We start from the raw sequence: 13,120 nt of genomic DNA on the forward strand, positions 1-13,120 counted from the left end.
GTGCAAGTATGCATGTACGTATGCAGATGTGTACATACGTATGCTTGTATATACACATGTATGTATGTATGTATGTATTTATGTGAGCATTTACGTATGTAAGTGTGTAGATGTGTCTGCATTTGTGTATATGTTTATGTAAATGTATGTTTATGTACTGATATGTGTGTGTCTGTTCAAGTTGTATATACGGCTGTGGCGATCTTTCGGTACGATTACCTAAATATCGGCCTTTTCCGTAAAAAAGTGTCCTTCGGCGATCTTTGCCTAATCGAAATGTTAGAGTTTCTCCTCTTCCAGGATGAAGTTAAATTCGGAACATTTTCACGTTCCTATTAACATTTCAGGGTAAGCTTAATTCATAGTATTTTCCCCATTATGCACCACTTTTCCTGGGTCACATTGCAAGCCAGCAAAATTGAAACTGACTGTTAATGTATTTTATATATATATATATATATATATATATATATATATATATATATATATATACTTTATTTAAAAGCAATATATATATATATATATATATATATACTTTATTTAAAAGCAATATATATATATATATATATATATATATATATATATATATATATACTTTATTTAAAAGCAATATATATATATATATATATATATATATATATATGGTCGAAGCTTCCTTTGGTATTCTAGCGGCATGCCTTTCACCCGGGAACCAAACGGCTCTACACCAACCAGGAATAAATTATTGATCTGTTGTTACCGTTGACCCTCGTGCTTGTTGTATTTCTGAATTTAATAAATAATATAAGAGCTGGGGACATGCCATCATATCTCATCCAACTCTTATTAAAGTCAGTGACACAAGCCAGAGGTATCGTCGATAACCACGTGGTTACAAGTCGTAGTTTTATTTGCAGTAAGAAGCAAATAAAAGAAAACTTCGTACAAGAACAAGGATTTGGAATTTTACCTCTTACCAATAAGTATCCTTTTCATTTGTTTATTTTCTTTTAACTTAGGTAACATTTGAGTTACGACTTAATCTTTCTTTACTTTCTGAGAATTCTCACTATAATTTTCATTCAACTTTTGGATCTTTTCCTTTTGGCCGGCACATAGAAAAAATAATTTTTTGTAACTAAACACTTTCAAATTTCGTATACTGGTAGAATGTGTCATTTAAAACATTTACTCTTGGCGTTTTTAAGAAAATTCTTTATTTTCGAAGTTATTTCGTGTTAAAGTTGTTGTATTTCGGTAATCTCAACCAATCAATGACGTCTATTGAGGTGAAAACAATTACTGCTGTGGTTTGTCAACAAGACGTTCTGGCGGTGTATATCTAGTTTGTCATTTATTTCTGATATATTTACGTTTGAGATACACCTGTGTATAGTTTAATCAATTCAGTTATTAGTTATGTTAGCAATTTTTCGAAATTGCCTATTTTGTTTGTTGAAGTATTTTCGTTTGCTTAGTGTTTAGTTACAAAAAATTAATTTCTCGATGTGCCGTTCAAAGGGAAAGGATCCCATTTTTGTCCCTCCTCCTCCAATTTCTTCATTTTTCACATTTTTCCGTAACTCTAACCCTAAAACTTGAACCCTAACCCTAAAACCAAAACCAGTACAAACGCACGAACGATGTCATAACAGTGATAAACGAAATATACACCGCCGATAGTTGTTTTTGACAAACAACGGCAGTAATTTTATTCACCTCAATAGACGTCATTGATTGGTTGAAATTACCGAAATACGACAACTTTAACACGAAATAACTTCGAAAATAAAAAATTTTCTTAAAAACGCCAAGAGTAAATGTTTTAAATGACACATTCTACCAGTATACGAAATTTGAAAGTGTTTAGTTACAAAAAATTATTTTTCCTATGTGCTGGCCAAAAGGAAAAGATCCCAACTTTTATTATAGCGACCACTTAGCTTTGATTCTCTTTGAAAAATAGAAACCATTACGAAACCACTTTCTTTTCACTATCGTTTCTTTTTTTCACTTTATCTCTTTACAATTATTTGAATTACAAATTTTCGTTTCTCTACACATCTTCGTTACATGCTCCCACTCTCTTTTTCATAACTACCGCTTCCTCTCTCCCTCCCTTTATCTCTTTACACCTACCTCTCTCCCTCACTCTCTTCCATATCTTACTCTTTTTCTCATCTCTCTCCCTCGCTTTCATATCTTCCTCTTTTCTCTGTTCTCTTTCTTTTCCTTTGTATCTCACATCTTCCTCTCCTCCTGTCACCTCACCCTCTCCCTCATATACTTCTCATTTCCCCCCTCATCTACGTGTTGCGGGGGGGGGGTCAGTATATGCATGTATATCTGTGTGTTAGTGTGTGCTACAAATGTCAAACTCAGAGCAATATTTAACAGCTAAATCACATGGCATTTTCTGTAACCATTTTCTGGTTAAAAATTTATGACTTATCTTTGTGTATACAGCATGTAGCTAATACTTGATACAGCAAAATACTCGGTCAAACTGACATTAAATAGAAAATCACTTTTGAGGATGACAACGCAAAGAGCACGTTTTTAGAAAATTAGTCCCCATGTTTAATTAAATAGACTAAAACATGTTTAATTAAATAGACTAAAACATGGCCTCTCAACTAAAACTGCCCTCAGCCCCAGCATAAGCATAGAAGTGACGAGACAGCAGGACCAGATGATTCCTTCTCATGTCACAATGGGAGTCTCCAAAGAACTTTTGACACTGTAAAGCCACTGGTCAGTTCACCTCCTAATATTGCCCAATGCTGCATTCATGTATGGAGCCCCAAATAAGGAGAAACAGGAGACCACATGATGTTGGGGTGGGTGTCATATGATTACATGATTTCCCCACCATTTCTTACCAAGTGTGAACTATCCTCTCCTCATCATAAAAGACCCGTTTGTGATGTCTTCATTCATCGCATGGCTGGTTGAGGACTCAGCCATTCACTGGAACTGTCTTTGAAAATGTCCCCAAAATTTCTGGCCATGTGTCTAGAGTAGAAAATGATTATATATATATATATATAAATATATATATATATATATTGAAAGTCTATGAGAATTACTTAATGCACTTTTTGAAGTGAGGTGATTTTTTAAAAAAATGTTATGAAATCTTTTATGAGGATGTTGCTAACCCCTTGTTTTGGAAAAAGTTTTTTCTGGTGTATGTGCACATTCGTTTAACCCTTTCAAATATATATATATATATATGCTCACACACACACACAGAGCACAGCCTTCAGCACAATTTCTGTTTATTATTGATCATCACTGTGAAGGTTTTAGTTGTCCCAAGCATAATTTCCCAAGGTCCCATGCGCTGGGATTGAACCTGGAACCATGTAGTAATGAAGGGAACCTATTCATCCACTCTCATACTACTACTACTAAAATCCTTCTTAATTCCCCCCCCCCTACTCTCTTCTCTATTCTTGCAGCCCTGCCAGGAAGTCTATCTTTGGTCTGCTAGAAATAGCAGCTAAACTCTTTCAAATCACATCCCTCTGCCTTTAAAAGAAATGTGGGACTTATAAGGGATGATCATATGTCTGCCAGATGGTTGCTAACCTAGGGCTAAATAATGGTTCACTTTATTTAAACTGCTAACAATAAAAGGTGTGAGGGAAGACAAAGGTCATGTTTACTGAAACACTGCACACCTTCCACTCCTCCCACTCCTCCCACTGGTGGTGGTGGCGGCAGGGGTGGGGGAAGTAGTTGGGTGGTGGTGGTGGAAATGTTATATTTGTTGACTAGATTATTGTATTACACCTGGGTGGGGGATGGTGTGGCGAAGGGATGGGGGGTAACTACACCACCACCACCAATATTGTTGGAAGAATTTAATTTATTCAGCTGTCATTTACACACACACACACACACACACACACACACACACACACACACACACACACACACACACCGAGAAACACTCAAACACACACACACATGCATATACGCAAGCGTGCACACACATAATGACCTTTTGTGTTTCTTCTGTTGACTCAGAGAGGAAGAGGAGAGAATAAGAGAGAGATAGTGTTACAGAGATAGTAGATGGGACATACAGATAGATAGAGAGGGAGGGAGAGAGAGAGGAGAGATTTGTTGTGAAGTCCGACCTTTTGAAGAGTCCCCCCCCCCACCATAGCAACAATAACAACCAAGTAAGCAGTTGGAGGGACAAGCCCATAACCTTTCCTCCATTGTTTTTCTTCCCTCTTCAACTGTAATCAAATCAACCTGCTATCTTATAATCTAATTAGTCATTTAGTTTTGGCAACTAATTAAGTAATGGAGGTCTTTTATGACTGGTGTGAAGGAAGAGGTTTTTGAGAGGGACTTTGTAGCAAAAGGGGGTTAATGCAGGGGATAACCCTCTTGAACATTTGCAGGAAACACATGGTGAGGGGGGGGGGATGATACGCAGGGGAGATTGAACTGGGGGTAAGGGTTAGGGGTTGGAAGAAGAAGCATTGCCCTTGTCATTCACAGGAACCCCCAGGCTTCAGTTTTCCCTATACACATGAGGCCAGGGAAGAAATTTTGAAAAGGATAATACTCAGGGGAAGAAAAACTAGAAGTAAGGGTTAGTGCAGGGCCTCTCTCAAATATAGGAACATTATTCTTTCTCTTTTGTGGCCCCTGTTGTTGTTCCCTTGCTCCTTTATGTGAAAAACATGCTCCTAATGATTTGCTAAATACAGTAAGTTGAAATAAGGTCCACACTAAAACAAACATTAGGATTGGCATAATCGACCCAAATTCTTGCAAGCAGGGCCCTGGGTGTTGCCTGCAATCCTCCAAAACATCCCCAAATCATCACAGATCCACCACCATATTTTACAGCTGGAGCAATGCAACTTTACTCATTCGTTCAAGAGACGTTCATCTGACAAACACTCTTCGTTTGCTTCCAAAAAGTTTGAATTTAGCCTCGTCAGTCCATAATAGTTCTTTGCAATCTTCTAATGACCAATTCTTGTGCTGCTCTGCCCAATGTAGTCATTTCGACTTATTTGCCTTTCTTAACTGCCACACAGCCTTTAAGCACAGCAGAAAGAAGTCATTTTTTTAGCAATAGTAAGAGATACTGGATGTTGTCGCATAGAATTCAATTCAATGGTTAGTTACGTACCTGTTTTCCTTTTATTCCGTTTCCTCTGCAGTCGATGTTACTCTGGGCCTACCGGATCTTTTTCTGTCAAGATTTGAGCCGGTTTCACCAAGTCGTTTAAGGCAATGACGCTCACCATTTTTCAATAGGTCTAGTTCTCCAGCAATATGACATTCAGAATATCCTTCTTTTCAAAGAATTTCAACTTGAGCTCTTTTTTCAATATGAATCTGCATGGCACCTTGGGCAAGTCTCTTATATTATAGCCTTGGGCCAACCAAAGCCCTGAGAGTGGATTTGGTAAAGACAAACTGAAAGAATCCTATCGTGTATATACATATCTGTCTCTCTGTTCCCTCCCCCACAACCACTTGACAACCAGTGTTGGTGTGTTTACATCCCCATGACTTAGTGGTTCGACCAAAGAGACCAATAGAGTAAAAAAAAAAGTACTAGGATTGATTCATTTGACCAAAAAGTTTTCAAGGCAATGCCCCGGCATGGCTGCAATCTAATGACTGAAACAAGTAAAAGATAAAAATGTGTGTGTGTGTATGTGTTAGACTGATCCACCACTTTGCTTTTTACTGGATGAACATCACAACATCCACTACCTCTTCTCATTCCCCTCACCTATAAATATATAGACAGTGTGTAGAATGTTACTGAGTCAGTAGTGGACACTTAACTGAAGTGGTGGAGGAGGTGGTGCAGAGTTCAAATCCTGTTTACTGCACTCTGGATGGTTGTGATCAACTCGGCTTTCAGTGACTCAGTCCACCTGGCTGTAAGGAAATACTATCTGGTGGTGGTGAGTTTCACTGTTCTAAGTAGCTATTACAAGGAGGTACAGGCCACTTGCATGTAAGCAGATACCACAAGATTGTGTGTACATATATATCATCATCATCATCATTTAGCATCGGTTTTCCATGCTGGCATGGGTTGGACAGTTTGACCAGAGACGCCAAGCTGGAGAGCTGCACCAGGCTCCAGTTTGAGCTTGGTTTCTACAGCTGGATGCTCTTCCTAATGCCAACCACCCCACAGAGTGTAGTAGATGCCTTTTATATATATAAGTGCCATGTGCCTCTTATGTGTCACTGGCACAGGCCACAACTTTGATTTCACATGTCCTCTCAAGCACAGCAAATCACCAAAGGTCTCGGTCACTTATTATCAGCCCTTTGAGGCCCAACATTCAAAGGTCGTGCTTCACCACCTCGTCCCAGGTCTTTTTTTTTTGTTTTTTTTTTTCTCTGATTTGAAAATAATTTTTCATTTGTTTATTTTTAAAAAAATTTTTGTCTCTAAATAAATCATCCAACATGGTTGACCTTGCAAAATGTCTTTACACTTTGATCTTCTCAAAGTCTCACCCAGGAATCAGTTAACCCTGAAAGGTCATGGTAAGACAGCAGATGCAGATGTCTGCATTGTCTGCTCAATGACTCAACTTCTCACCATTGGGCTCATCTTCAGTCCCCCATTTTGTCCAGATCAGAGCATCAACTGTTCTGCTTCCATTGTTCAGGCAGTCCATCTCTTGTCAGCATCCCTCTCTGAAAGGCAGGTTTGCCATGCTGTGGTCGCTGATGCACAAACAATCACACTGTGCCAGCCACAGGCTTTCCTGGAGGATGAGCAGGCGTGGTCTCCATTTCTTCTTCATGTTTTTCCACAGTGCATCTCTGTGATGGAACTGCAGTCCTAAGTCATTATAATGGCCAAGATTAAGGTCCCTGGCCCCTAGAATCTCTCCTCAGATACCCATCACTCTCAACCAGTTAAGTAATGCTGTCGATGGAAGTATCTAGAGGACAAGTGGTGATGAAGCTGGTGAGGATGAACTATTTGGTCTGTTTCAGAGGACTTTCAGGCCAAGGACTATTATGGAGAGCTTCCAGAAATTCCTGGCCTTACTTTGTTGAGGAGGGCCACTGCTGGTTCAAGGTGTTCTCTCCAGGTATGGTAATGCCACTTATCAGGACTGCTTGAGATGCTCGCAGAGCAACAAAACTATTGCTTGCTCCCATGCAGTGTCTTATCATCGCTGACCTTTGAGGTGATATCAAACAGCCTATTGTCACGTGCAACACTAATCCACCTATTGGCTGAGTTCATCATTAAAGTGGACCCCCCCACCCTCACCATCTGCCTTTAGCAAGTTTGGGCAAGCAGTGTCGCCCTGTCTAATAGTTGTAGTGGATGAGGTTGAAGACAGGGGCACCTTCCTCTTTGGTGACACCCTCCATTGACCTTTAAAAGTTGCACTTGGAAAGTAAGGGGGGTGGGGAGAGGAGTGTGCCGTTTCTCTCACTGAATTTGTAAAAAAAAGGGTGGGTATCTGGGGTAGAAATGGATGAATGGAGCTTTTCTAGTTATGGTTGGAGATTGGAGACAAAAATAGTTGGACAAGAGTTTGTGTCCTTCATTGTTAAGGTACACCTGGATCTGTAGGGGTTCCATTATTGGCCCCTGTTGGAGGCTCTCCTGTATTAGGAGGGATTATATCATTCATGTGTGCACATATCTTAACAAATACCATTCATAGTTTGCATCTCTTCCTCCTCCTCTCCCTTCGTCATTTACGTAACCCCATCTCCCACAAATTGTATGTCCTTGTTTTGTCCCTTTCATCAGCTGCCCTTGTGGAAAATTAAAGAAATATCATTTTTATAAATATCAGATGTTGAGTAATGGGAGAAAGAGTTCAAAACAAAAATAGATTATTTTTATTATAAGACTGTAGAGATTTATGGAGGTTTTGGCTGCTGTTTCTAGCAAATTTAAGCAACTACACTGAAGCTTTTCCTCTTAGCTTGGAGATTTAATTACTATACTTAAATCTCGAATTAAGTCAAACTAGTAATTCTTTTAGTAAACCATCGAAACCATAAACAACTTTTACATAGCAACACTCTGTTGTGAGAATGTGTGTGTGGTGGTTGTGGTAATATTTTTCCTTTTCATAAAAAAAAAAATTATCTTTTAATAATAAGTTTGTTGTATTATGTTACACTTTTGAAAAACCGGTTTTTTTTTTTTTGCTGACAGAAAACTAAAGCCAGCCACACCCACTTACTATTTCATGCTTTCACCACCACCACCAACACCATTTTACATCCTCTTTCCCTGCTGGCATGAGTTGGACATGTCATGACAATCTAAGTCCGTGCTTATTTGGAGCTACTGTCATCCCAGACTAGTCAGACAACCACGTCTCATTCAAACACTCCATTCTCTATCTGTCCGTGTGTCTGTCTGTCTGTCTCTCTCTCTCTCTCAGGTACCATCTGGCTGTCTCTCTTTATCTTAGAGTTCTGATTCTTTCTTGGACTAAGACATTTTCAAATCAAAGGCACAGGTCTAGCTTGTGGTAAGAAGTTTGCTTCCCAACCACATGGTTCTGGGTTCAGTCCCATTGCATGGCACCCTGGGCAAGTGTCTTCTACTATAGCCTTGGGCCAATCAAAGCCTTGTGAGTGCATCTGTGTGTCTGTGTTTGTCCCCCACAACCACTCGACAACCGGTGTAGGTGTATTTACATCCCCATAACTTGGTGTTTCAGCAAAAAAGATCAACACAATAAGTACCAGGTTTTAAAGAAAAAAAGAAAAGAAACTAGTGCTGAGGTGGATCCATTCACCTAAAATTCTTCAAGGTAGTGCCCCAGCATGGCCACAGTCTAATGAGTGAAACCTGTAAAAAATAAAAGATAGTGTCTGGTTTAGAACAGCAGACATTGATTGGTGATGTTATAGTGATGTAGGGGGTGCAAAGAATTTATAGTGATGTAGGGGACAGATTGGGGGTGAAGAGAGAGAGAGAGGTTGCACTAAGTCTTGTAGACATTCCTTTCTTTCTGTTGGTGTGGGAACTGTGACTGTGAATACCTCCTGAGTACCTCATGGCACTCAGGAGTACCTCGTGGTACTCTGGAGAAACCTGAAAGAGTACACAGAAGAGAAGATTTTGCTCTACCGAATATATACAATGAAATAAGTTTACTATTTGATGTGTGTGTGTGTATGAAGGCATATACACTTCTCTACACACATACAGAGTTTCATTGTAATATTGGTACACTAATTAGTAAATTAAATAATGATTCGATAAATACATGACTGATTAAATAATTTCTATAAGATTGATGACTAATTGGTTAATTTGATTACAATGAATCAGAAGCGAAGATCTTTGGTTTTGCTAACAGGTTGCCTGGTTTACTACCCCCACCCCTCTCCTCACTCTCAATTTATTAACAGCCCACTCCCTACCACCACCACCACCTCAATGACTTGGTCTTTGGGTACCTTTGTCAAACTTCATTCTATTACAATCATTCACAGCAGAACCTGGCATGGTTTTGCTGCAAAAATCTCACTGATCTCAAGAGAGGTTCTGGTTAAAAGGGTGAGGGGTGGGGATGTCACAGATTCTACCACACACTGGCATATTGTGGTGTTCTGTCCTTCCATAGTTATACTCCACATTCACCCACTGGGTGACACATTGTGCTGTTATGTCCTTCCATAGTTTTATCCCTCATTCTACCACAAGGTGAGACATTGTGCTGTTCTGTTTTTCCCTAGTTTTACCTCATATCCAAACCATAATGTAATAAAATATGGTATTCTGTCCTTCCATAGTTTTGCCTCCATCCCTTTAACCACAAGGTGACAATAAGGGATTCTTCTAACTACACTACTCAAGTCCGCCAAATAAAAGGACCCCAGATATTTTCTTATTGTTCTTTCTTTACCCTGCGGGGATTCTTGTCACTTCCTAAATCTTTTAATCTCTTCCTGTTGAACCCCCTAATACCAGTCCTCCTCCTACTACTACACACACCACGCAGCCATCATTGATTTAGTACTTAAACATGGTGAGTTCATTATTATTCTGTGTTTTCTTGTTTTATTCCAGAAAATACTGCTCAATCTTCTCTCTTTTACTCACCTTATTGCATTTTATACATCCTAACTCCATTATATACACACACATAGCTGTTTCTTTTTATGTTTCTCTCTCTCTCTCTCTCTCTCCCTTTCTCTCTCTATATACTTCTGTCCATCTGCCTCTTACTGCATATATATATATATATATATATATATATATACATACACACATTTGCCTTTCTCCTCCGCCAATATGGCTCGTATTACCAAAGGGCAACGGAACCCTCAATCCTCTCCACCAACAACAATTTAATAAACGGGACCAGTTTGTAGCGGGAGTTTGATATACTTCAGTAACTGCCATATTTGATATCTCCATCTCTCTCTTTACAAATACGTAACCGATGTCATATTTGCCCAAACTAACACCACACTGTTTCTGTCTGTGTGTCCTGCACTACACACGATACTGCAGAACCCCTGTATAGATAGTGGTACAATGTATTCACTACCATGATATGACCGTACCTCAAAACACTATGTACCTTTATAGATACAATAGCACCACAGCAGTGTACCTCAGTACCTCCGTACCTGAGTCTCGATCCTTGGTCTGCATTATTGTATCAACTTCAATATGGAATGTCTTATGCTTCAATGCCATCTTAGCATGTGGCTGTGTCCATCACAAGTAAATGTCCATAGAAGATGTGTATGTGTGTGTGTAGATATAATACACACACAAACACACACGCATACATTTTGCTGACGTCGTAAGAATTCATAAACTTTGGGGCAATGTGAAATAATTTCTTTATTGGAACAGTGAACCTTGTAGCAAATGAAGCTATGAAGAATCTATAAGGCACAAGGCCTAAAATATTTTTAGGGGTCAGGGCTAGCCAATTAATTAAACCCCAGTACTCAACTGGTATTTTATCAACCCTGAAAGGATGAAAGGTAATATTGACCTCAGCAGAATTTGAACTCAGAAACTGATGATGTCTGGCATGCTTATGATACTGTCAGCTTGCCATGTTAATAAAGGCATGGAAATGTTGGATTAAAAAACCCTCTTGAGGAAAAAGAAGAAAAAAAAGCCAAAGGCTGTCTGTTGGACTTGAACCCACATTTTCTGTAGACATGACAGATGTTCTACCATTGGACGAAAGCAATCTTTTCAGTTTCGCGATCCATTTTAGAAAGTCTATTTTTCCCAGCAAGAATTGTCTGTTATTTGATGTCTTATAAACTTTTGAGGGAATGAGAAATAATTATCTGAAGTGTTTTGGTGTTAGGGAGGGCCTGCGGTCAGTGGAGGCATGCCTAAACAGTGACAGACTAACAAAACAGGGTCCCAGACTCACAAGGGGTAGTGACTCTGTATAAGAATTTACTCGGGGCCATGGAAAGGGGCTGTAAAATGATACTGATGATCATCATCATCATACGCCATGTGTGTTGTGTGTATTATTATAAAAACCTTTCGTTTCCATAATACCAAAATGACCCTCATGTCATTCCTAGTTTAAATTTCTATCAGTTACATTATATATATATATATATATAATGTACAGCTCTCTCTCTCTCTCTCTGTCTACATCTTTCTATATGTGTGTGTGTACTCATACACACTGCATGTATAAAAGGACAGGTATGCAGTCAGAACTAATATTTGTATATTCTTATCATTTGCAGCATAAAGCCTGTATTTAATGAGCAGAGTGTGTGTGTGTGTGTGTATATATATATATATATATATATATATATATATAAACACATACACACTATGTATATTTACATATGTATAACAGTATGTGTATACACTCATATCTGATGTTGTTCTTGTCGTTGTTTCAGCATAAAGTGTGTTTCAGTGACCAGATCAGCACCTTACACGACTATCCATCGGAAGAAGTGATGCTGGAACATTATCTCCTGGAACATCCTGAAGAGAGGAATGAGATGCTCTTACTGGAAGGCTACGGTCTTGATGGAAGCATGAACGAATCCACCGATGACGGCTCGGAATCTGATGACAGCAGCCCTGTCAGTCCCGATGACGGCATGAGACCAAACTTGGCTTTATCCTCAAGAGGTGAGTAACCCACATCTTTTCATCTCATGCCTCCTTCATTAATTAACGATCATTAATTGCTATTGGTGTTGCTCTTCTTTTTTTTTTGTTGTTATTGTTGTTTAGTCTTGAGTCATCGTGATCCAGCAGGCTTATTTGCTCAGACACTCCACCCACGACCCTCTCATCGTTTAGCCAGTATTACATCATTTCATGTATCCTTCCTGTTTTAACACAGTTGTGGGCATGATAGCTTTGAGGGGAATTTGGTTGCTATTTCTAGCAGCTTCAACAGTCAATTAAAAGGCTCATTTATCTTTGCTGTTATTGGTGTTGCTAATGATGATGATGATGTTAGTTTTTATCATTTAATCCTATAGATAAAAATACTTTTCTCTCCTTAATAGAAATGGTAGTAGTAGTAGTAGTAGTAGTAGCAGTAATAGTGGTAGCAAGAGTAGTAGTAGTAGTAGTAGTGGTGGTGGTAGCAGCAGCAGTAGTAGTAGTAGTAGTAGTAGCGAGGTGCTTTGCCATGAAACAACTTGTGATTTCGAACCTGTCGAAAGTTTTGTTAGGAAGAAGACTTCCCCACCCCGCACCCCTTCTTGGACACAACATGGAGGAAAAGAAATCTTCATTGGTTCTCATTCTTTAAACTTTCTGAGAGATATTTTGGTCAAATATATCTTCCTTCCTTCCATTTAGGAAACAGAATTGAAGAAACAATTGAGGAGCATTGTTCTGTCTGTCTGTCTGTCTGTCTCTCTCTCTCTACTTCGTGTGTCTTTGGATCGAGGATCGGATTCCATCTGTTGTGCTCTCAATTTACACCACTTTACAATCTGTTTGTGTATATATTCACACATGTTTGCACAGACAGATTAGTTGCTGTTTCTAACAGGTTGTTTAACAAACGAAAAGTCTAATTCTCCCCACCCACACCCTTTATATACATAAGGCGCAGGTGTGGCTATGTGGTAAGAAGCTTGCTTCCCAACCACATGGTTCCAGGTTCAATCC

General features: G+C 39.1%; 1 protein-coding gene across 3 annotated transcripts in view; it reads left to right on the plus strand.

Annotated features, from left to right (window-relative positions):
- Window positions 1–13,120, plus strand: part of LOC106867640 (uncharacterized) — a 106,001-nt gene that overhangs the window by 82,779 nt on the left and 10,102 nt on the right. For all 3 annotated transcript variants that reach the window (XR_016237729.1, XM_014912569.3, XM_014912567.3), the window contains one exon: window positions 11,884–12,121. Coding sequence is in view for 2 of the 3 variants with exons in the window: in XM_014912569.3 (XP_014768055.1) it covers window positions 11,884–12,121 (238 nt within the window). In the remaining variant the exon portion in view is untranslated. The remainder of the gene's footprint in view (window positions 1–11,883; window positions 12,122–13,120) is intronic.

The sequence above is a fragment of the Octopus bimaculoides genome, chromosome 21 (genome assembly GCF_046866305.1).
Source record: "Octopus bimaculoides isolate indiv1 chromosome 21, ASM4686630v1, whole genome shotgun sequence".
NCBI lineage: Eukaryota > Metazoa > Mollusca > Cephalopoda > Octopoda > Octopodidae > Octopus > Octopus bimaculoides.